General features: G+C 47.0%; 1 protein-coding gene across 1 annotated transcript; it reads right to left on the bottom strand.

Annotated features, from left to right (window-relative positions):
- Positions 1 to 916: 916 nt before the first annotated feature.
- ACRV1 (acrosomal vesicle protein 1) lies at positions 917 to 24,261 on the bottom strand. The gene is made up of 5 exons (XM_077919565.1): positions 24,124 to 24,261; positions 22,804 to 22,925; positions 3,428 to 3,516; positions 2,094 to 2,228; positions 917 to 1,162 (listed from the first exon to the last, which is right to left on the bottom strand). Exons 1-5 carry the CDS (start codon positions 24,220 to 24,222, stop codon positions 1,014 to 1,016), a joined length of 594 nt encoding a protein of 197 aa, XP_077775691.1. The 5' UTR covers positions 24,223 to 24,261; the 3' UTR covers positions 917 to 1,013.

Genomic DNA, 24,261 nt, shown 5'->3' with positions numbered 1-24,261 from the left:
TGGCTTGCGGAGAGTTGCCTGCATGCCGAAGCCTGGGCTTCCCCCGCCCCAGCCCCGCGCCTGGGGGGAAAATATTTTTTTTCTCCTTTATTTCCCCCCCCCAAAAAAAAAACTAGGTGCGCCTTATGGGCTGGTGCATCCTATGGGGCGAAAAATACGGTATTTTCAACAGATATCTACTGAAGATTCCTCCCTAATGTCAACAGGCAGAAAATTCCAGGCCACACTAAAGGAACTATTCCTTCCAGCAGTGTTAACTTGAATAAAATATGGGGCGAGGGGCAGGTAAGCCCCAACCCACATAATCACATGCACACTACCTGAATGACAATGCCCATCAACTTGGGGGGTGGACCCCCTCAAATATTTTATAGGGTGCATGTGAAGGGACCTCAGCCCCATGAGTTGGCTTCTATGATTTCTTATTAATGCAGAATAAACCCAGTGAAACTTGCATGAAGATGGGTGAGAAATTTGGTTAAGTCTGCCCTTTCATAGGAACCCATCTAATTCACATGTCCTGAAAACAATGCATCAATCAAAAGGAAACTATCGTTCAGAATCCATGCTTCTCAGGATTTTGTAATACAGTTACCCAATTAAGAATGCATATAAAAATTTGTATATTAAAGGGAAATGTGCACAGAAGGACAAACGTAAGTGAAAATACACTGTATATGGGGAAGTCCTTGATGAGTGTATTATGCCAAATTATATTAAAAAGTGGCAAATATTAGGAGAAATGCTATAACTTCTTTTTGCGAGGACTTTTAAAGAAAACCATAAAGTTGTACTGAAATATGGTCAAGATTTGGAAATACAGTCACAGCTGGAAAATGAGGAGGGACCAAAATTGCCAGACTCTCACAGCACTATTTGCAAATAAACATGTTTAGGAAGATCAAACACTCTTGAGTCTGCTCAAAGATGAGTTTATTGGACAAAGAGTTCACATTCTCCATATATAAAGAAGTGCTGAATTAGGGATGGGCAGGTTACTGCTCCAGCTTCTATTAGCTGTACTTGGAATCATCCCAGATGTTCACATTGTTGCACTTCGGGGTGCTGCCGCAGCAGAAGGTAAAGTTCCTATAGTTTGAGTTTTCTTGTAGTCGTCTACATTTGGAAGTGCAGCCCCTGTCCACGAACAGAACTTCATAATCTGTGATGATGAGTTGAGAAAGAATGAGCTTCGAGGGCCAATAAAGTTCTGCAGGAAATATCTCAAACACTCCCTGACCTGAACACACACCCTCCAACATTTCTCTAATGAAAATAGGGATGTCCTGTTCAACAACAACAACATCATTTTAAAAAAATGTATACCCTGTACATCTGACTAGGTTGCCCCAGCCATTCTGGATGGCTTCCAATAGCATAATAAAGCTATTCAGGGCTGCCTTCAGATGTCTTCTAAAGGTTGTATAGTTACTTATCTCCTTGATTCAGGGATCGCATAACTCCACACCCTCCAAGATTTCGCCAATGAAAATAGGGATGTCCTAAGGAAAAGTGGCACATTCCGGGATCAAATCAGAAACAGGGATGGTTTTTGGAAATCTGGGACTGTCCCTGGAAAATAGGGACACTTGGAGAGACTGTGAACATCAAAGGAAATAACAAACACAATGTAATTTTAATTTTTTTTTTCTAAGAAGAAATCTACATGTGCTTGTGACCTTTTTAAAAAATAACAAACCATTCCTCTGGACTAAAGCCCTCCAGGACATTGGACTGGCAGTTCAACCACCTCCAGTCCATCTGTCCACCTGCCAGTCTTAGGACTGCAGCCATAGGAGTGCATCCAATGCTAGCCATACTCAATCTATTGAAAGGAAGGGGCTTTTAAATTTCAGAGAGTTTACTCTGGAGTAGAAGTTAGTTGGATATAGCCCTAAGTATCCCAAGTATGAATGATGTTGGATTTAGATCAGAGGTCACCAGTGTAGTGCCTGTAGGCTCAAGGGCACCCTTGAGCTCACCCTCTGGTGCCCACAAAAACCTCAGAGCAACCCCAAACACTGCCCCTTGGGTTACCCCTTTCTCCCAAGAAGATACATAGTTTCCCACCATCCCTTCCCTTTAATACTCACTCAGGCTGACCATCCGGTTGTAGCAGAGCTCGTTCTTTTTGGTGATACAACTGCCTGATTTATTTGCACATTTACCATCTGGTTGTACATCGGCACAGGTAAGACATATGAGAGAACTATAAGCACGAGGTACTTCTGTGGAGGGGGAAAAATCATTGGTTGAATGGCTGCAATCTATTGAGTTGGTTAAACTTGGTCTAATGCACTAGAAAAAATTTCTTGGGTTACTGTAAACAAAACAAAACAACCCAACCAAAAACCCTGGGACATTTTGCCAAATTTAAAAAATCCACCCAGACAGAAATGTTAATCCTGAAAAAGAGGACCTGTCTGGGAAAAGAGGCCATATGGTAACCCTAACGTAATGATATTCAAGAAACAATCCCGGCTTTGTCGCCTGAGTGTTTACAAAGTCTCACTGAACTCTTTGGGATTTACTCTGAAATAAGTCCACATAGGATTGCAGCCCTGGTTGCAACTATGCCTCATTTGGACTACTGTATTTTTCAGTGTATAAGACGAGGGTTTTATACTATAAAATAAGGTTGAAAAACTGGGGGTGCCTTATACACGGGTAGTGGGTAGGGGTGGCAGGTGATTGGTTGCTGCTGCGAGCTGCAGGTTGTCATTGGCGATTTTGTGTGTGATTGGTGGCAGTGGCAAGGGTTGCTTTGTATTGGCTGATGGTGTGTTAAGTGTGTGTGTGTGTGTGTGATTGGTTGCTTCTTCAAGGGCTGCTGTGGATTGGCTGCCGCTGTGGCAATTGTGCTTGCTATTTCCTGCTGCTGTTTGCACTTGTTGCAGACACGATCGATTGTCAGCGATTTCAACTTCAGTGGTACCTTGGGTTACATACGCTTCAGGTTACAGACTCTGCTAACCCAGAAATAGTGCCTTGGGTTAAGAACTTTGCTTCAGGATGAGAACAGAAATCGTGCTCTGGCGGTAGTGGGAGGCCCCATTAGCTAAAGTGGTGCTTCAGGTTAAGAACAGTTTCAGGTTAAGAACAGACCTCCAGAACGAATTAAGTTCTTAACCTGAGGTACCGCTGTACATCATTAAAGACAGGTATTTTTCTACACTGCAGCAGGAGGCCCCATTAGTTAAAGTGGTGCTTCAGGCTAAGAACAGCTTCAGGTTAAGAACAGACCTCTGGAATGAATTAAGTACTTACCACTGTATTGGGTTAGTGGTTTACTGCACTCCCCCCCCCCAAAAAAAAAAGCTCAACAACTCTGGGTCATTTTCTTAAATTGGAGTCTCCCAAAATAGAAGGCACCTTATACACAGGGGCATGTTATACACAGAAAAATATGGTGATAATCATAACTTACGACTGCTTGCTAGGTAGACTGCGACTACGTAGCTCAGTGCCAGAGTTTTGTACATCTTCTTTCCCTTTGCTTCAGGGCACACGAGGAAGCTGCAAAGACAAATATCAGAGGAACAGATAATCCCAAAGCCAGCCAGAGGGGGGGGGGGATGTAAACTAGACGAGCCCTGCTGGCTGAGCCCAAAACACCACCATAGTCCAGCATCCTGTTTTCACAGTGACCGACCAGATGCCTATGGGAAGCCCAAAAGGAGGACCGGAACGTAAAAGCTCTCATCCAGGTTGGTGCCCATCAACACAACTTGTGGGAGTGGATTCAATAAGCGTTGTGTGAAGATGATTTTTATTTTATTTTTGGGGTCTCTCTTGGAACTTCCAATAATCGACTTCATTGGATAGCCCCAAGTTTGAGTATTATGAGAGAGGGATGCAAACTTCTCTCTATTCATTTTTCTCACTTGTATACATCACCATCATGTGCCCCTTTGCTCACATTCCGCCCCCCCCCAAACTAAAAAGACCTAAATGTTGCAACCCTTCCTCTCTCCTTTCAACCCACCGTCCTTTTCTCCTCCTGGAGTGGAGTTGGGTCTTTTTATGAAGTGGGACATTTGTTTGTTTCTCGCTCTTCTACTGCCCCAAATTTATTTTAAAGCATAAAATAAACCCTTTGTATTGTCATCTATTTCAGACATCTTAGGGCTGTCTTATCGTTGCTCTTTTTCGAGAGGCGGGTGCCTGCCCAAACAATGAAAGGCTGAAAGCAAACGAGAAGAACGACGACACATTTCCTCAGCTGTGACCACACACTCAACCACCCTACCCCATCCATTAGAAACTGACCCCTGACCATTAGCTTCAGTTGTGACCGACTCTGAGGTTGCGGCGCTCATCTCACTTTATTGGCCGAGGGGGCTGGCGTACAGCTTCCGGGTCATGTGGCCAGCATGACTAAGCCGCTTCTGGCGAACCAGAGCAGTGCACGGAAACGCCGTTTACTTTCCTGCCAGAGCGGTACCTATTTATCTACTTGCACTTTGAGTTGCTTTCGAACTGCTAGGTTGGCAGGAGCAGGGACCGAGCAACAGGAGCTCACCCTGTCGTGGGGATTCGAACCGCCAACCTTCTGATCGGCAAGTCCTAGGCTCTGTGGTTTAACCCACAGCGCCACCCGCGTCCCCTTCATTAGAAACTACGCTAGTATAATTCAATCCAACACACACACACAGAGAGAGAGAGAGAGGGGGGGGGGAACTAATAGAAAAAGGTGCAATGAAACAAAACTGATAATAATAAAATAGCCAAGACAGAGGACCCCACAGAAAGAAAAAGAGGGGGGCAGGGGAGAATGCAGAGGGGGGAATATGCAAAGGAAAGACAAAGGGGGGAACATATGTGTATATATGCATATATGATTTGTTACAAGAAAAACCTGCTCCTTTTCCCCTTATGGGGTATCCAAGAGCCCGTATAGAGTCCTTATGTAGGTTCTCTATTGGTAGGAGAAAATAACAGAGGCCAACTAGAGAATATTGAGAAGCAAAGCAGTTAGTAAGCCTGTTGCAACAGGGTCCCCCACTCGCCCCACACAGGGAAGGTGGAGAGAAACCCAGAACTTTGGTGTGCAAGCTCTTATATAGACTTTTGGAATTGCCTCCCCTGTAGTTTTATCTCCTGCTCGCTCTACTCAAACTTCTGCCATTGCTTAAAACTGCCTCTTTCCTCTCCACCCCGGCTTTACTGAAGCTTTTGCTGTTGTTTAAAACAGCTACTTTCCTTTCAGTGTTTCTCCCTTCTTGCTATACTCAAGACCCCCCCCCAAAAGAAACACCATACATACATCACAGAAAGAGGTGGTCCCCAGCAGAAATTTGTGTGTGTTGCTTCTCTCCTGTCTGCCAGGATACCTGATAATGCCTTATCTGATTGCCTTTTCTGGGTGGCCTGGCCATTCCTTTGAGATGGTAAATACTTAGTTCCTGAATCTCTTACGCATATTGATAGTGTGCTCAGCTTAAAAGATACTTGCCAGACTGTATTTACAGGGAGGTGTAAGCCCCTATAGTCCGAAGACGATTGGAAAGCTTTTCCCATTGCCTTCCTCCTTGCAGAGAAATATTTGAGGTCCATTTGGGAGACCCAAAAGGGCTTCAGAATTGTTCTCCCGTACTATTTCAGACACAGGTTTATATACTTATGTACCGTATTTTTCGCACCATAGGACGCACTTTTTCCCTCCTAAAAAGCAAGGGAAAATGTGTGTGCGTCCTATGGAGCGAATGCAGGGGGGGAGGCAGGCGGGAAAAGCCCTCAAGAGCCGCACACAAGCTTCGTGCGCTCTTGCGGGCTTTTCTCCAGGAGGGAGAAGGGACTGACTGGCTGTAGCAGTCCCTTCTCCCTCCTGGGGGAAAAGCCCCCAAGAGTGGCGCCCTCTTTAAAGGCTGTGCGGCTCCTGCAGGCTTTTCTACGAGGTGGGGGAATCCGCCCACCTCCCAGAAAACCCAGGAGAAGCCGCACTGCCCCTTTAAAGAGCGTGCGGCTTCTGCGGGAGGTGGGGGAAGCGGCAGCAGATTCCCTCCTCCCGGGCTCCCTTTGAGGCGGCAACGTAGGAGGGGAGCAGCTTACACTCGTGTAAGCAGCTCCTCTCCCACTTTCCTCCTTCAAAGCAACTACGGAGGAGGGAAGGAAGAGGACCATGGATCCTCCGCTGCTGGAGGCTTCAGCGGATTCCCCCCTCCGTGATTGCTTTGAAGCAGGAAAGTGGGAGGGAGGCAGCTTACACTCGTGTAAGCAGCTCCTCTCCCACTTTCCTCCTTCAAAGCAACTACGGAGGAGGAAAGGAAGAGGACCATGGATCCTCCGCTGCTGGAGGCTTCAGCAGATTCCCTCCTCCCGGGCTCCCTTTGAGGCGGCAACGTAGGAGGGGAGCAGCTTACACTCGTGTAAGCAGCTCCTCTCCCACTTTCCTCCTTCAAAGCAACTACGGAGGAGGGAAGGAAGAGGACCATGGATCCTCCGCTGCTGGAGGCTTCAGCGGATTCCCCCCTCCGTGATTGCTTTGAAGCAGGAAAGTGGGAGGGAGGCAGCTTACACTCGTGTAAGCAGCTCCTCTCCCACTTTCCTCCTTCAAAGCAACTACGGAGGAGGAAAGGAAGAGGACCATGGATCCTCCGCTGCTGGAGGCTTCAGCAGATTCCCCCCTCCGTGATTGCTTTGAAGCAGGAAAGTGGGAGGGGGGCAGCTTACACTCGTGTAAGCAGCTCCTCTCCCACTTTCCTCCTTCAAAGCAACTACGGAGGAGGGAAGGAAGAGGACCATGGATCCTCCGCTGCTGGAGGCTTCAGCAGATTCCCCCCTCCGTGATTGCTTTGAAGCAGGAAAGTGGGAGGGAGGCAGCTTACACTCGTGTAAGCAGCTCCTCTCCCACTTTCCTCCTTCAAAGCAACTACGGAGGAGGGAAGGAAGGGGACCATGGATCCTCCGCTGCTGGAGGCTTCAGGGGATCCCCCCCCCAGCTTAAGTGGGGTGGGGGAAGTGTGGCAGGTAGGGGGGTACCTACCTAGACAGTGAAGCCACATGTCTCTCCAATGAAAATTGGGAGTGGGCATTGTGTGAAGTGGCTGTGGATCTCCTGCCGCAGAACTGTAGGACTGTATAGAGTTGGGAGGGCCACCCGAGGGTCATCTAGCCCAGCCCCCTCACAATGTAGGAATCACAGCTAAAGAACGCCAGGCAGATGGTCCCCCAACCGCTGCTTAAAAGCCTCCAGTGGTGGAGACCCCAAACACCTTCCGAGGTCATAGAATTGCAGGGTTGGAAGGGAACCCCAGGAGTCATCTAGTCCAGCCCCGGTGGACAGCATGCGCAATCCATCCCGTTGCACAAGACTAAAGATGCTGCGCAAGGCTAAAGAAGAAGCCAAGGCAGTGAGCGGGATGGATCGCGCTTGCTGCCTTGTCTTCTTCTTTAGCTGCACTGGAGAGGTTTAGCTCCTGGCTGGAGAGGTTGTGCGGCTATGGATCCCGCACGCTGTCTTGGCTTCTTTGCTCTTTGGGGCTGGGGGGGGGGAACCCGGGCTTCCCCCGCAGCCCCGAGAAGGTCTGGGAGAAGTGGACAGGCTTGATTTCCCCCTCTAAAAACTAGGTGCGTCCTGTGGTCCGGTGCGTCCAATAGAGCGAAAAATACGGTATGTGTTTGCCTTGTATATTTATGAATATATATATATATATATATATATATATATATATATATATCTCATAATATATATATGACCTTAGAATTCCTATAACAGTATAGTGCAGAAGAAAAGTATTCTGAATTAGGTGGCTGAAAATTGGTTGTAGAGGGGGATGTTATCTCTAACTCTTTTATCCCAATAGCACTTTTTTTGAGGTTCAATAAATGAAATGGGGTAGCGGGGTGACTGATTGTTCTCTTAAGGCCCCCTTAACAAACTACAACCCCCAGAGAAGTCCTAGGACTCAGCTACACTAGCTAAGAAAAAGTGCTTTATATGCATTCTACCAATGTGACACCAGATGGCACTGTGGCGTCCCGTTTTTGCCAACCTCGGTTTCTCATACAAAGTTTATAGTGCATTTAACTGAAACACTTCTTTGATGTGTCTAGATCCAGCCCTAATTTCTGATCTGCCTCGGGGGCCAAAATGTCTGATGATATGACTGCCCTCACAGGGCTCCAATAACCTCCCCATTTGCATTCCCTGCTCCCTCTAAGGAGCTTGAGGCTACCTACCTGGATATTCCCCCTGCTGTTTCTCAACTACAGTAGTAGTAGTAGAAGAAGAAGAAGAGTTTGGATTTGATATCCCACTTTATCACTACCCTAAGGAATCTCAAAGCGGCTAACATTCTCCTTTCCCTTCCTCCCCCACAACAAACACTCTGTGAGGTAAGTGGGGCTGAGAGAAGTGTGACTGGCCCAAGGTCACCCAGCAGCTGCATGATGTGGAGGAGCGGAGACGCGAACCCGGTTCACCAGATTACGAGTCTACCGCTCTTAACCACTACACCACGCTGGCCTCTGGTTACGTAAACTTCACATTACAAAAGCGGCAAACTCAGAAGTATTGGACCGGGTTTCGCCATGCTCGCATGTGCAGAAGCAGTCCTCAGGTTGCAAAAACCTCAGGATCTAACCAGTCCTCCAGAACGGATCCCATCCACAACCAGAGGTAACACTGTATTGTTGCTGGATACTTGCACCAGAAGTTTCGCTCTTTAACGTTCCTTATGGCAGTGTTTCCCAACCACTGTTCCGCGGCACACTAGTGTGCCGCGAGATGTTGCCTGGTGTGCCGCGGGAAAAATTAAAAAATTGAAAGATTATTTTTTTTTTAAAGTCAAATTTTCGATTGGGGCGCCGTCACTAGATGACCCCTGGGGTTCCCTCCCTCCCTCCCGCTCTGCGCCTCCCTCCTCCTCCGGGGAGGCCCTTCCTAGCTCTTGGCCAAGGCTTGGCGGCTGCCACTCACTCACTCGCTCGCCCACCCGTCCCTCCATCCCTGCACCCGGTCTCTCCCCCTCCGTCCCCGGCGCGGGGGCTGCCGGGATCCGTAGTCCCCTCGCCCTTGGGCTCCGCACCCGCGCGGGGTGCGCAAACTACGTTTCCCAGCGTGGCCTGGCGGGCCGGGCGTTTTGTTTGAAGCGCTCTTCTCCCGGCCATGGAATGAGCGCGGCGGCGGCGGCTGGGCGGGCAGGGGCTCTTCCGCGCAGACCCCGCGCAGCCTGCCTGCGCCCCCACAGAGATCGGGCGGTAGGATGGAGGCCAGGGATCCCCGCGGAGGCGGAGCGGCGGAGGCTGCCCCCCAGGTAGGGCTGCGTCGGGGGTTTTTTATTTTTGCAATGCTGCATCCGCGCCGGAGGGGACGCATCGGACTGCGGGGAGACCCCTTGGCGGGCGTGCAAGGCAATGCATGCGTGCAGGCGTTGCATGGAGTGCAGTGCAATGCAATGCAATGGCAACACGGCGCCCTGCATGCATGCATGCAACTTCCACCGGCGTTCCGGACTTGGCAGGTGAGGGGGGTCCCCAGTGGGTGGCAGAGAGAGCCGGGAGGGCGAAGGGGAGCCGGGGGGGAGCAGCGCTGCTCCCCGAGCCGAGCCCGGGGGGAAACTTCGGCGTCGTTGCGCCGGGTGTTGGAAGCGGAGGCTGGCGGGGGCCCCTCACCCGCAAAACCTGGTCGCCTCTCATATATTTCATGCATTGCATTCATCGCCCGCTTTCTCCTCCAAGGAGCTCCCGGGGGCGCGCGTGGTTCTCCCCGTGTTATCCTCGCAACAACAGCCCTGCGAGGTGGGTCAGGCAAGTGGCCCAAGGGAGCACCCAGGGATTGTCCTGGCCAGGTGGGGTGATTTGAACCCTGCTCTCTGCCCGGTCTTCGTCCTCATTTAGCCCCCACATGTGCATGACTGTGCATGACTGAGGTTTCCCCCCCTCGTCTTGGCTATGGTGTGAGTCTGTGCTGTTAATTAATGGGGTTCTGCCTTCGGAGAAGATGAGCCAGCCCTCAAGGAGGTGATTATGTAATTTGCTAGCAATTCATGTCCCTCCCGGCGTGACGCTGCGCGCTGACGTCACGGGGCTGTAATGGTGGTGTGCCTCGAGATTTTTTTCATGAAACAAGTGTGCCTTTGCCCAAAAAAGGTTGGGAAACACTGCCTTATGGCAGAGTTAAGTAAAGCAACAGCTCCACCAGCTGGGAGCTAAAATCCATGCAAGGTAATGTAAGAACTCTGAAGCTGGCCCGATAACATATGGGCAGCCAAGACAAGCTTTTAAGTTATTTCATCTATCAAAATTTAGATACCAGTTATCCCCCAGTGTAGGATACTCACCAGAATTCCCTTTTAACCCATTAAAACCAAGTGATAGCTTCGCTAGCTGGAAGTTAAAATCCATTAATAACATTTCAATGTTTTCAGTGCTTTAACAACCAAACAAAATAAAATTGTGCTTACCTGGGAGATGCATCCGGATGGAGTGAAGGAAGGGAGAGGTCAAGACAGTGTGTAGAGCAAAGCGTTACTAAGGAGACTGGAATGTTGGGGAGGATGGAACTTGAAGCTTTAGGTACCCAGCTAGAGAGTCAGTGAGAGGAGCAAAAAGGAATGAGATGTGAAGATGGGGAAGTGGAAGGAGAGAGATATATATTTTTTAATGTCCTCTCAATGGTTCTAAGAATCATTACAACTTCAATGTGATATAGAAAAACAGGGGTGGTTGGCTTTTGCTCCCAACTCCCCAAGGGACTGAGTCCCCTAAGTCCATGATCAGTCAAAGATGATCGGATGGAGGCAGGATGCCATGAAAGCAACAGAGTTCCCTCCCTCCTAGCAATGAAGCAAGAGAGACCCAGAACCAAGAAGAAAGATCTCTTTGAAGGGTTTGCATTTCGGCGTGGGGAAGGAGGACATCCCCTCTACAAACAGTCAGAAATTATATCACACATAAGCTGGGGTTACTGTGGCTCAGGCAGGCCAAGGTGTGATATTCCTCAGGATTTAGCAAGTTTTACATAGTTCCAGACACAGTTTACACACAACATTAGCATTTGATAAGACAATCAGGAGGCTCATCAGACGTCCCTCAACGCAGAGCATCTGGGCAAACAATGACAATTAATACAAAGGAGGTTCATAGATATAGGAGAGGAATCCCTTCAGGAACTCCCCCTGATTGCTATTTGCCTACTTGTTCTCATGCAAAGGGGGATTAAGGAGGCAGAGGAAATATTTAGAGTCTTTAGGAGAGCCAATATGGCTTTTGGATTGCTCTCCTGTACTGTTTTAGACATCTGGTTTATATACTTAAGTATGTGTGTTTACCCTGTGCAATTATCAACATTAATTATATATTTGAGACCTCAGAATTCCTATAACAAACAGTGCTTATAAAAATCACCTCAATGTGATAACCTAGCTAGCTTTCTAGCTGGCTAATATCTTTTGAATAACACAAATAAATGAATAATTGCAACGCTTTCTGGGATCATTCCTCCAGGAATAAGGAGGCATATCACACTATCCTAGCCCTTAAACCTAACCCAGACAGATGCCCCAGAAGGATACTGCGGTCAATGGTACTGAAAGCCACCAAGTCCAGGGGAACTAATGGAGTTATGCTGCATCATTTATTCGCTTTCACAAATCATCCACTCAGGTGACCAAGGATATTTCTACCTCAAACCTAGGCCTGAAGCTTGTTTCATATGCTCAGTATCTTCCAATGCCATCTGGATTTGAGAAGCCTCTTGAGTGTGATCTTGTGGATGAACCGGACTCATGCCGCACACAACTAACACATAACAATTTAACAAACCACAGTAACGTTTTGAAAACCTGCATGTATGTTTTTGATCAATGGGGTGGGGATGGCGCCCAACTAACTTCTAGGGTGTGATTACTAACTTCTAGGGGCAAAACAGTGATGGAGAGCAGCATCTTTACCCTGCCCAGAATCTTACCATCCCTTTATTATTTGCAATAAACTGAGTATCTCCTCTCTGCAGCTTTGAACATGAACATTATATAGTGCTCAAAATTCCTATCATGTGTTTTTCTGACTTAAAACCCATGAGATTTTTATTACCTCCTGTGCAAAAGGAGAAGCTTGTGAAAACTCAACATTTATGGCATCAGACCACAACGGTAAATATTGTTTGTATCGCTTTCATGCGGTTTTATAGTCATAATCCAACTTCAGGCTTGACTAGAGGAAAGATGCAGGCGTCTGCATACTGTAAACAGGGAATCAAAACAGTTTGACACTGCGGCTTGCTGGTCAGCAGGTGGCAGACTTTGGCTTTGGAATATCTAACTCTGGTTCAAAAAATAAATAAATCCTGCAAGCAGCGTTCTTGTGGATTCACTCCCACTATAATAAACACACAAGAGCCCATGCATTTTCAAGATGAGTGTTGTACCTCATTATGTGCACAGTTGCATATGCAAAGGAATCGTATGCAATAAGAGGCATAGCCTGAAAAGCAGGTCTTTATTGGTCACCTTGAATTGCCAGCTCATAAAACTATAGGTGCGGCCATGAAAACTTGGTGAGATTCTAATGCTGCCTAAACCAAAACATTTTGCTTAAAAGATCTTCAAGTTCTTCAAATAGAGCATGCCATTATCTCCAGGTGGAATGGGGCATTCTGACCTCTGAGCAGTTGAATTCAAGGACAGCTTTTTGGCAGCTCAGGATGTTGTGAAACTACAAAGACAAATGCCTTGGGTTTCTGTGGCCCACCCAGGATAGATGGGAGATCTTTTTAAAAAAGAATGTGATTGCTGGTGAGCCAACTCTGATACCAGAAAGGCTATCTGCCCTCCCTACCCAGGGAAAGGATGAGCCTTGTAGCATGTTCCCATATCTAAACTGTTAGGGAGTTTCGAAATGATGCTTTATTATTGCTTTCTCATCTCATGTAATTGCAACATTGAAGTTGCTTTTTTTGGGGGGGGGGATATCATTAGTTTGAGCCTCTGTTTTTTAAAACTTCTTACTGCAACTTGCATAATCCTGAAAGACAGAATTCAGAAACTTAGGCTGCATAATCGCTATCCCTTTAAAGCGCATTCAAAGCATGTTCTCTCCCTCAAAGAATTCTTGGCACTGTAGCTTGTTAAGGGTTGCTGGGGATTATGGTGGCTCCCTGGGCAACTTTGGAAGTTTCTGAAAATACTTCTGATGATGACCCAGAGTGAGCTGTGGGTAGCTGGGTGGTGAGGAGACAACAGTGTCCTTTCCAGTGTAATGAATAAACATGTAACTTCCATAATTTTTATTGTTTATAGCCAATGGCCATCACAATACAGTGTGAGCACAAATCACACAGCTACAAAACCAAAGACATTGCATGCACCGGACCAAGACTAATCTACAATGTCCAAAATTAAGGAACGTTCCTTCTAGTCAGCATCCCTACAATTTGGCACTTGCACTATTCAGAAATGTTGCCCTTATCTTTATTGCCAATAGTGCAAATAGTGCCACCCTATAGCTGATGCACTTATCGACATCTGCCAAGGATAAACATGTACCGAACAGTTTCAAAATTATCTTTGATCTTTGTGTTCCTTAGTACTCTAAGATGCTGTGTTCCATAGCCCCTCCCACCATACGCCTAGAGTTAAGTTTGTAGCTGCATTCCAATATTCCAATATTTCTAGCTGCAAACATGAAAAAGATTAAAGGTAAAGGTACCCCTGCCCATACGGGCCAGTCTTGACAGACTCTAGGGTTGTGCGCCCATCTCACTCAAGAGGCCGGGGGCCAGCGCTGTCCGGAGACACTTCCGGGTCACGTGGCCAGCGTGACATCGCTGCTCTGGCGAGCCAGAGCCACACACGGAGACGCCGTTTACCTTCCCGCTAGTAAGCGGTCCCTATTTATCTACTTGCACCCGGGGGTGCTTTCGAACTGCTAGGTTGGCAGGCGCTGGGACCGAACAACAGGAGCGCACCCCGCTGCGGGGATTCGAACCGCGACCTTTCGATCAGGAAGCCCTAGGCACTGAGGCTTTTACCCACAGCGCCACCCGCGTCCCATGAAAAAGATTAGCAGGTCCTTAAACAGTAAATTCATGTAGCCATTGGATCAGGTTGTATCACCTGCCCCATCATCGAAAAACCTTTTTTGACTACCATTTTCCAAAAGGATAGTACTGATTTGCATGCCCGCCACATATGGAAATATGAACTTAGCCGTCAACATCCTCTCAAACATTAAGAACTTGAATGAGAGTTTAACCTGGGGAAAATATCCTTTCGATCATTTTTTAACTTTGCCTATTTTAAGGCAGGGTGAGCAGGTGTAGTACCCTCCAGATGTTGTGGGTTACAATGCTCATTGGCCCCACGTCAATACAGGCAACAGCGAAGAAAGATGGGAGTTGTTGTTCAGCAAAATCTGGAGGCAACACCTTTGGCTACCCCTGTGTTAATATCATCAGGAGTTGTCTTCATATTATTTTACTATGCGCATCAATAATTTCCATATCCTCTTTCCCAAATCAGTCACAATTTTATGTGCTTAGATCATACTCCCCTTCACACACACCCATTTATAAACTGAAGAAAAGCAAAACCATAACAGTTTTGTGTCTCTTCTCAGGGGAAAGCTGCCTCACAGATTAACAGTGCAAAATTAAAATATTCAGAGGAGAAGACAGCTGGATTTTTGAGACACTTACAAGCAATCTCAAAATCTTAGATTCCCACCCTCAAAATAGTTTAGCAAACAGAAACAGAAATTAATAAGCATGGCCAACTTAGAGCCACTAATTCCAATGGGTCTCATTTGTGTACAAGTTAGTTGGATACAACTCTGGCCAGCAATATCCCTTTCTGCGTGGAGAATATTTCAATACCAGAGAAATGTAGCGGGAAGAGGAGATCCCTTAATGAAGGAGAGGGCAAGCTAGCAAGTAGGTAACTCAAAGCTTGGTTTGTGGCATTTATTGTGATAAATGATATGCAGGTGTGTGCTCCTTGCTCCTTCTTATCTTGGTTGGCTCATTTATAATCTGCTTTTTGTCTTCTAATGAAGTCTTATTCAGCCATTACTGCAAACTGGAAAAATTCACGTGTCAAGGAGAGGGCAGGAACATTCCTTCCACCCTCTGCAAGTTCAAGGGTGAGTGTCTCCAGTGGGGAGCCTGCATCTATCTTCGTAGGCTCCTTGGCAGGATGGAGAACCCTGATTTTTCCAGGGCTCTACATCAAGCTGAAGCATCCACAGCTACATGAGGGTTCTATGCTGCAAACAGTCACTACTGAATTCATGGATTGCACTAGCAATGGAGGCATAGCTTAAAAAACAAACAAACCACAACCCTCACACCATGCCACTCCTCAAACTCAGAACTTCCAGTCTGCAGTAACTCACAAACAGGACTTGAGATGTTTCTTTTGCAATGGATGAAATTACATTTGGCAAAATCTGAGGTTGTTTGGGGGAAAGGGGGAACATTCTCCACACCTCCCTCTTTCTCCATCTTTTCCCATGGAGGCCTGTTACATGCCCTTCCAAAATGGCACACCCGCAATGGAGCCCATTGCAAGGAGGAACTGGAAAGAGAATTTTGAAGTGTGTGTGTGTGTGTACTGGGAGACCCTGTCCAGTTTTGGAGGGCAAGCATGGAGCCCAGCTTCTTGACAGAGAGAAAGCGCACCTGGCAGCCTTCTGCTCCCATAGCAACCAAATTTGTAAGCTTGTTTCTTGTCAAAGAAACATTCAGCTCAGGAGTAAAAGATTGGCTTGGGTACTGAAAAGATGAAGGTTCCAGCCCTTTCTTGTTAAAGCCACATCAGGAGGAGGTGGGGTTGCGGGCTCCACGCCCCCAACACACGCGCGGAGGCTGGTTTCCAGCCCCCATGTGATCAGGGGAATCCTTGGGACTGCGTCATCGCCTGAGCCAGCCAATTGGCTGGCTCGGGGTGTGTGGCTTGCCTCACTTAAGGCAAGCTCGACCCCGGGATCTCCCTCTTTTGCCTGCGCAGCTGTTGTTGTTTCCCACCCACCCGCCCTTTAAGGTTTCTCTTTTGACCTTGCTATGGACCTTAGTTAGTCACAGTTAAGGGGCCTGGTAGGAATTTTTTCCACTTGGCAAATTGGCACCGGCCATTTGGTTTTCCGCCTACCTCGTAGCAAATCGTCACAACTCCTTTGGTTTTGCCGGTTAGGCATTGGTAGGGGTATTGTTATGTAGATGTGTTGGGGGGGAGGAGCGCCATCACCTCCCCCATATACTGAAGGGTAGTCTGGTAAAGGATTCCAGGGGGCATTGCCTTGTCCGAAGCCTATGGAGGTCAGGGCCTAAAGTGCCCCCCCCGAGTGGTGACCCCGGGGAAGTCCCTAGTTGATGTGCATCAGCAGGGCTCCCCCTGCTGGTGTTAACCCTTCCCGGTCTTCATGCAAGCAGGGTGAAGCCGGATAGTCTGATAGGACCAATGCCTAAGCCAATACCGCTCTTACCTGTAACCAACAAAGTTGTGGCCAATTTTAGCCCATTAACCTAATACAATGTTGTCCCGTGTCTTTATTTCCATTGGGGGGAGGTGGGAACTCGCCACACAACTCCTCTGTAGTGAACCAAAGGTAGTGTGAATTTAGTCGTCGTGGCTGCTAGGGCTTGGGGAGAAACAGTGGCGTAGCGTGGGGGGGTGCAGGGGGGGCGGGCCGCACCGGGCGCAACATCTGGGGTTAGGGCAAATCCACAGGTTACAGCCATCCCACCTTAGGTATGCTCAGGCGGCAGAGCATGAGACTCTTAACCTCAGGGTCATGAGTATGAGCCCGACATTGAGCAAAAGATTCCCGCATTGCAGCGGGTTGAACTAGGTGGTCCTTGTGGCCCATTTCAACTCTACAATTCTATAATCCTTCAATATCTGCACTTCTCTGAATTTTGCAATGCGATTCTCCATTTAAATAATGTGTAAGAAAAATGCACATACAAGGGTTACAGCATGCATACAAATACATATTGTCATGGGATAGTGGGGGAACAGGAATCCTCCAGACCCCTGGGTGTCAGATTTCCCCCTCTAGATTCTGATGGATCTTCCCATGCATGGTGGAGATTTGAGCGGGAGTGCTCAGTGAGTTCTGGTCTCCATAGATTGCTCTCCTGAGACAAAGGTGAGGCCTAGCCAGTTCCTGGAAGTGAGTTTACAACCACCCCCAGAGCCATCTACAATGAGATGACTCTCCTGTGGCAGGCAAGCCCATGAGGAAAGGCTCCGCCAACTTCAGCGGTCCTTAGTCAACAGCGAGACTCTTTCCTTTTGAGCATCTAGGAAAAGGAGAAAGCAAATTCAGGCCCTCTGTTATTTCATCTCAGCCTCTCCCTGGACTTCAGGGGAAATTCCTTCTCCAGACCCAATGCCTGTGCCATGTCTCATCGGTTTGGGGCTATTTACCTTTATTTAGCTTCATTTATCCATCAACAAGGCCCCTGAGAGCCCTGAGTGACTGTCCCAAAGATGGCTTGGATCTAAATCACTTTGATCTAAATTACAGAGGTCAGGAGACTAACTGAGGGTGAGGGGAGCTGGAGGATAATCAGAATGTCAAGCAGCCTTAATTCTGTCTCTTTGAAACCAAAGAGAGAGAGAATGTGTATTCTCTGACATAATTATCTTTTCCTCTTTCCCCTCTTGTTTCAAGCAAAGCAGGCCTTTCTTCTAGGACTGGGATGGCGAACCTTTGGTGCTTTAGATGTTGGTGGACTCCATCTCCCATCAGCCCCAGCCAGCATAGCTCTTGGTCAGTGCTGATGGAAGTTGTGGTACAACTATATCAGGAGGGCCTTAGGTTCCTCATCTCAGTTCTATCATACCCTCCAACATTTATCTGATGAAAATAGGGACGTCCTATTTAACAACAACAACAACAACAACAACAACTTTATTATTTATACACCACTGTCAGGCTCTGGGGAATTGGCTTCCTCCCCCATGGCCGTAAATGAGTAGATCAAATGAAAGGGAATTCTTACCAGTTTATTTCCTTGATAAACACAGCGAAGGACAAAAGAAAGCATCTAACCAGAGTGGCAGTGCTCCTAATTAAGGTCACTCCCCCCTCCATCCCTATTAGTCTACGTCACTTCTACGTCTTGTAATCTGAGCTTGTACCCTCTTTGCTTTCTGTTCCTACACTTTCTTAATTCTCCGTGACTTCGGGGAAGGGGAGTGGATACCATCCAGAGACTGTGAATCTGTTAACTCTCTCTCTCCCAGTCTTTCTTCTCCTAGCTGTTCCCCATCCAGTATTTCCCAGCTTCTGCCTTCTGAACTATGCTCCTCTGCAAACCACTGTTCCAAATCTATACTGTCCTCCTGCTCCTGGGAATATTCAGGATCAAGATCAGGAGGAGGAGGGGGTGGCTCCCACCATTCTTCCTCAGTGCAGCCCTCCTCAGCATGGTCCTTGACATCCACCCATTAAACATTTTTTTAAAATCCCTATACAGGGCTGCCTTCAGAGGTCTTCTCAAGCTTGTATAGTTACTTATCTCCTTGGCTCAGGGCTGGCATAACTCCATGCCCTCCGGCATTTCTCCAGTGAAAATAGGGACATCCTAAGAAAAAAGCAGGGCATTCTGGGATCAAATGAGAAACCAGGACAGTTTCTGTAAATCCAGGAGTGTCCGTGGAAAATAGGAGCACTTGGAGGGTCTGTTCTGTGCATAGCTGTCAACGTTTTCCCTTTTTTTAAGGGAAATTCCCTTATTCCAAATAGGATTCCTTGCAAGAAAAGGGAAAAGTTGACATATTAAGCAGTTTTCTGTTATGTGGTGTTTTGCAAGAAGTGCTTAACGGTTCTGTCAAAATCCAGAAAACCACTCTGTGTGTGTGTGTGTGTTTGTGTTTGGGGGGGGCATGGAAAGGGACTTGGATCTCTGGCTAGCACCCCAATGCTATGCTCATTTTATCAGAACAAACCACACTGTCAACCACCCCGCTTTGAGCGAGACATCCTAGAATTACAGAAGCTATCTCGGCTTCTGATTGGATCCTGGTATGCCCCATTTTTGCTCCCACAAGAGTGTGGCCCCAAAAGATGCCCATTTTGGGGGGCCATGCTCTCGTGTGAGTCACCTGGTTCCTATGAGAGCACCCCCCCAATGCCATGCATTTTGGGAGGCCCTGTTGTTGCACGAGTTGCATGACTAACACGGGACCACGGGCATGAAATACTCATGTTCTTATTTTCCTCTGTGGCATGTTGGACAGTATGACATACTCCTTTTGTTGATCTCATCACACTATGCATCTAAGTGAAGGGTCCCAGGATCACTCACGGGCTCATGCCTCCCTTCTGTTGTCGATCAGTTCTGGCTTTATGCATCAAGGGATCCTTTATCATATAAAATTTATACAAAGTGAGTGTCATGCATTCTTTCTGGAGTTAATAGAATAATAGGAGAAGGGGCATGGGGAAGGAAATTGGGGGCTATAACGAGAGGACAGTGCTTTGTGATGAATTCTGAAAAAGAACCTTGAGGGATCAGTGCCAGAAAATATGATTCATAGCCTGGAGAACAGACTTGTTTGACAGGAGAAAAATTGGGTATTGCTGCATATAACTCGTTCCAAATTGGAACAGGGTGGAATCAAAACCACATTTCATCAGAGTTCAGACACAGACCGGTACAAAAGAATGCTCACGTAGCCAAACCATAAAAGCCCCTTCAGAAAGGCTGAAACCAACCTATATATATATATATATATCTCCGGAAGGTTCATCCCTTTCACCCAAAAGGGGGTGGTAAAAGGTAAAGGTACCCCTGCCCGTACGGGCCAGTTGTGTCCGACTCTAGGGTTGTGCGCTCATCTCACTTAAGAGGCCGGGAGCCAGCGCTTTCCGGAGACACTTCCGGGTCACGTGGCCAGCGTGACGAAGCTGCTCTGGCGAGCCAGCACCAGCGCAGCACATGGAAACGCCGTTTACCTTCCCGCTATAAAGCGGTACCTATTTATCTACTTGCACTTTAGGGGTGCTTTCGAACTGCTAGGTGGGCAGGAGCTGGGACCAAAAGACGGGAGCTCACCCCGCCGTGGGGATTCGAACCACCGACCATGCGATCGGCAAGTCCTAGGCACTGAGGTTTTACCCACAGCGCCACCCGTGTCCCTCAAAAAGGGGGTGGAACCTGACATTAATAGGATCACTGAGCTGTGGTGTACTGGTAAGTTTTGAAGTGTAGGATCCCCAATAGCCATGCAAAGTATACACCCTTGTGCAAATTAATTGAAACAAACAATGTAGTTTATTGTACAAAACTCACATATACATGTACAAAACTCACATATACGTACATTAATCAACATCATGACAATCCTATGCATAGTTTCTCAGGAGAAGGTGTGCCTGAACCTGTGGTGTATGCTTCTTTTATATATATATAAATATTTTTATTTGTTTTCAATAACAATAATCCAATGTACACATCATTGTCTCAATAACGAATTATAATATCAATTCCAATATCAATCAATCAAATATCCAATTCTGACTGCATAGATTCAATACACCCTGAAGTTTAACAAAAGACCTTCAACCAGCTGAAATTCAGCCTTTAGCTTCAAATTGGAAATGCAAACAAATCTAAACTGCGAGCATGAAGTAGGAATGCCATCAAAGAAAATAAAAAAGTATCCTGTCTCTGCTTGATTCCATTCCCCCTTCTCTGGCTTTCTGTGTGCTTATCTGCCGCAAACTTGAAAGCCTCATTCTCACCTCACCCGATTACCAGAGCAAACAAGGCCTTTCAATTGCCCTGAGGTTCCAGCAGATTAAGTCATTGCTTCTGCTCTGAAAGGTCCTGGAGCTGCGCTGCCCTGCCCTGCATTCTCACTCTCTCCAGCACACCACAGTCTCTGAGAGAAGCAAACACTCTTAAAAGCAACCGAACAAAGGATGTAGGAGTTAAACTGGAGGATTCCATGCTATGTCACCAGGAAAAGACTCCAGACTCCTGCAATGAGGAGAGAAACAGCAACACAGCCTGTATCCATTTGGGTGGATTTCAACCATAGGCTGTTAACCTCATTGTTGTGGGCTATTCCTCATCTCCGATTGATTTGGAAAGTATTTAATTTGGAAAGCATTGGAGACCTGGCTGTTGTTGCCTTTCTTCTTTCTCTTTTTTTCACTGATAGCAGGAACCATTGAGAGCAGTAAATGGAAAACATCGTTTTGTGTCTCTAAAGGGAAGCACAATAGGTTCTCGGAAATACAAGCTGACCCCCAAATAGGGAAATTGATTCACACACTCATTTAAAACAACCTTTTAAAAAATTAAATCATTTGTTCTCTGCTTGCCAAGGCCCAGATGTGGGATGACGAGGCCTTCAACGAAGTTGCGAAGCGAGACCGAGGAGGTGGGTTCAGTTTCTCTCACGTTTGTTCGAAGGCTTCCATAACTGTATCCTCAGGCCTCACCTCAGCTGTTTCATCCATTCTCAGACCAACATTGTTGTCAAAGGGCTAAATTCACTTTGGGGATAAAAGTGGGTTGCTCAAGTGATTTCATTAAGGTTACACTTCTGAAATATACTCAGAGTCGAGTGTGGATTTCATGCTCTTTATTCAGCTCATAGCCATGAGGAATGAATGTTCCCCCAAAATATCTGCTTTATACCGTACATTATTTACACAATTGGCCGCACGCGATTGGCTAATTCCTGGATTCTTCTGTAGGCCAATCAGGTTGCGGATTCACTTCCACCTGGAGCTGGATTGGGTGGCTCCTGCGGACCAAACATACTGCTGCATTGTTCTAGGACCAATCAGACTGCTGCATTTGGATTCTATTCAACTCAGTACATAACAACTTCTGTGTCCATTTTCCTTGTCAAAATAAAAATAAAAAATAGAAAAGTGGAACAAAAGCCCCCAAGGGGAGAAGAAGCAATCAGACCAGAGGAACTCCCATCAACCAAAGCAGAGAGGGTTTTTTTAAAAAAAAAAAACCTGAGAGCAAAACTAGGTGTGATGTAGAGAAATGTGAAAGCACGTTGTTTTCCCCAAAGAATTCTGGGAGCTGTAGTTTCTATTCCCTTTACAGAGCTGCAATTCCAACCAGCTGTTAGCAGGCTGAGCCTAGGCTCATTGTAGTAGAATGATGAGGGAGAGATGGACTGAGGGGCAATGATTCTCCTCTGACGGAGAGGGCAGGGCAAAAGGAAGTGGTGTGCACACAAACATGCTTGTATGAGGTAGATAGAAGTCAAAAGATCTTCATCCATCTAACTGCTTTTCATCCAATTGCTGTTTGTGTGCCCTTCGCAGTATGTCTGCATAGGGCACTTCTGGATACACGGTGTGTGGAATTTCACATAATTAAATTATGTAATTAATTGCATTATTCTATGCTGTTAATTTAAGGGACACAGGTGGCGCTGTGGTCTAAACCACTGAGCCTCTTGGACTTGCCGATCAGAAGGCCAGCGGTTCAAATCCCAGCGACAGGGTGAGCTCCCATTGCTCGCTCTCTGCTCCTGCCAACCTAGCAGTTCAAAAGCATGCTAAAAGTGCAAGTAGATAAATAGGTAGTGCTCTGGTGGGAAGGTAAACGGTGTTTCCCTGCGCTGCACTGATTTCGCTGCTCCATTGCGCCAGAAGTGGCTTAGTCATGCTGGCCACATGATCTGGAAAAACTGTTTGTGGACAAACGCTGGCTCACTCGGCCTGTAAAGCGAGATGAGAGCCGCAACCCCAGGTTTACCTTTTTATGCTGTTCACTGGTAAACAAAGGAAAGATAGCACATAAGCAGGAACAGACATCAAATAAGTATCATTTGCAGACTGAGAACAACAACTGTAGCAAACCCCAGTTGTACTCACTGGATTGATTCCATTGCAGACATGGGATGAGTAAGAGAACACCAGCAATTTCTGCTCTCATTTCTGTTTCTGTCAGGATTCTCACATCTACGTGTGCATCTTGCCTGTGCATTTTGTTCATGCTGGGTGGAAAAAACAACATGTACTGTAGATCCCTATCTGTGTCATCACTGATTCTGTATCCTGACTCATCATTCCATAAAGCTCTTGGGTCCACCATTAGCTCAAGTTCAACAACCTATTACATTTGCAATGGGGGCATGAACTGGTTCTGTGCAAGTGTAGATAACCCCCCTGGTTTCACATTCTGATGCCATTAGCCACACCTGGCCCCGGCTGTTTAAAGTTATGCTTGGCCTGCTAATTATGAGTTAAAAGCTTTGGCTCCCTCTAGCATCGAGGCATCGAGGGAATGCACACCTGCCAGGGTCTGAAAAAGCCTAGGTTTTTGCTCCCTTCCTTGACCTCGTAGTTCCTGCCTCCTGGAAGCAAGGCAAAGAAAGCCAGATCAGGTATTCTAATATTTGGATTCATAACATTCCTAAAGTTATGCTAAAAGTGAAAACCATAAAAATACTTTGTGTTGCCATGTTTTACGGTTAAGAAAATAGACTGAAGCTGTTTTATTCTGCTCTGCCTACAAGTTCTGAGTTACATGATCATTTATTCCATCCTCATCAAATGGCTCGCATTTTCATTAGTCTACCATGCAGTGCAGGGACGCGGGTGGCGCTGTGGGTTAAACCACAGAGCCTAGGGCTTGCCGATCAGATGGTCGGCGGTTCAAATACCCGTGATGGGGTGAGCTCCCATTGCTCGGTCCCTGCTCCTGCCAACCTAGCAGTTCTAAAGCACATCAAAGTGCAAGTAGATAAATAGGTACTGCTTCGGCGGGAAGGTAAACGGCGTTTCCTTGTGCTGCTCTGGTTCGCCAGAAGTGGCTTAGTCATGCTGGCCACATGACCTGATAGCTGTCTGTGGTCAAACGCCGGCTCCCTCGGCCAGTAAAGCGAGGTGAGCGCTGCAACCCTAGAGTCATCTGCAACTGAACCTAACAGTCAGGGGTCCTTTACATTTACCATGCAGTGCAGCCAAATCCCTCTCCTACTGCCAACCTGGTCACTTTTTGAGATGATTGAGACTGGAGACACAAACACTCCTAAGCACCTTCTCCCTCTAGAGAAAGCTTGTTCAAACTTTTTTTTTAGGGGGGGTCCTGCCAAGCTTCCAGGAAGCAATGGAATAGATGGGACAATGGCTAGGATGCAGGTGGAGGAAAGCCCGAAGCAAATCCATCTAGTAAGGTCAGACAAAACTCACCTTAAAGCTGTGGTGGAAAACCTGTTGCCCCATCTGGAGGATTGCAGATTTCCTATCCCTGGTGAAGGTATTAAACAACATGAGTGGGTTCTGTGTCATATCTTCCTGAGAGAACCTAGGACTACCATTGAATTTTTC

Source organism: Podarcis muralis, chromosome 15, assembly GCF_964188315.1.
Source record: "Podarcis muralis chromosome 15, rPodMur119.hap1.1, whole genome shotgun sequence".
In the NCBI taxonomy this organism is placed as follows: domain Eukaryota; kingdom Metazoa; phylum Chordata; class Lepidosauria; order Squamata; family Lacertidae; genus Podarcis; species Podarcis muralis.
Note: the sequence above shows the minus strand (reverse complement) of the source record. Positions and strands in the feature narration are given on the sequence as shown.

Coding starts and splice junctions, on each gene's coding strand:
- ACRV1 (XM_077919565.1), bottom strand. CDS start 24,222: ATGACACAGAACCCACTCATGTTGTTTAATACCTTCACCAGGGATAGG. Junction 22,926..24,123: donor TTTTCCACCACAGCTTTAAG/GTGAGTTTTGTC, acceptor TTTTCCACCCAG/CATGAACAAAATGCACAGGC. Junction 3,517..22,803: donor TCTGCAATGGAATCAATCCA/GTGAGTACAACT, acceptor TTGTCTTTGCAG/CTTCCTCGTGTGCCCTGAAG.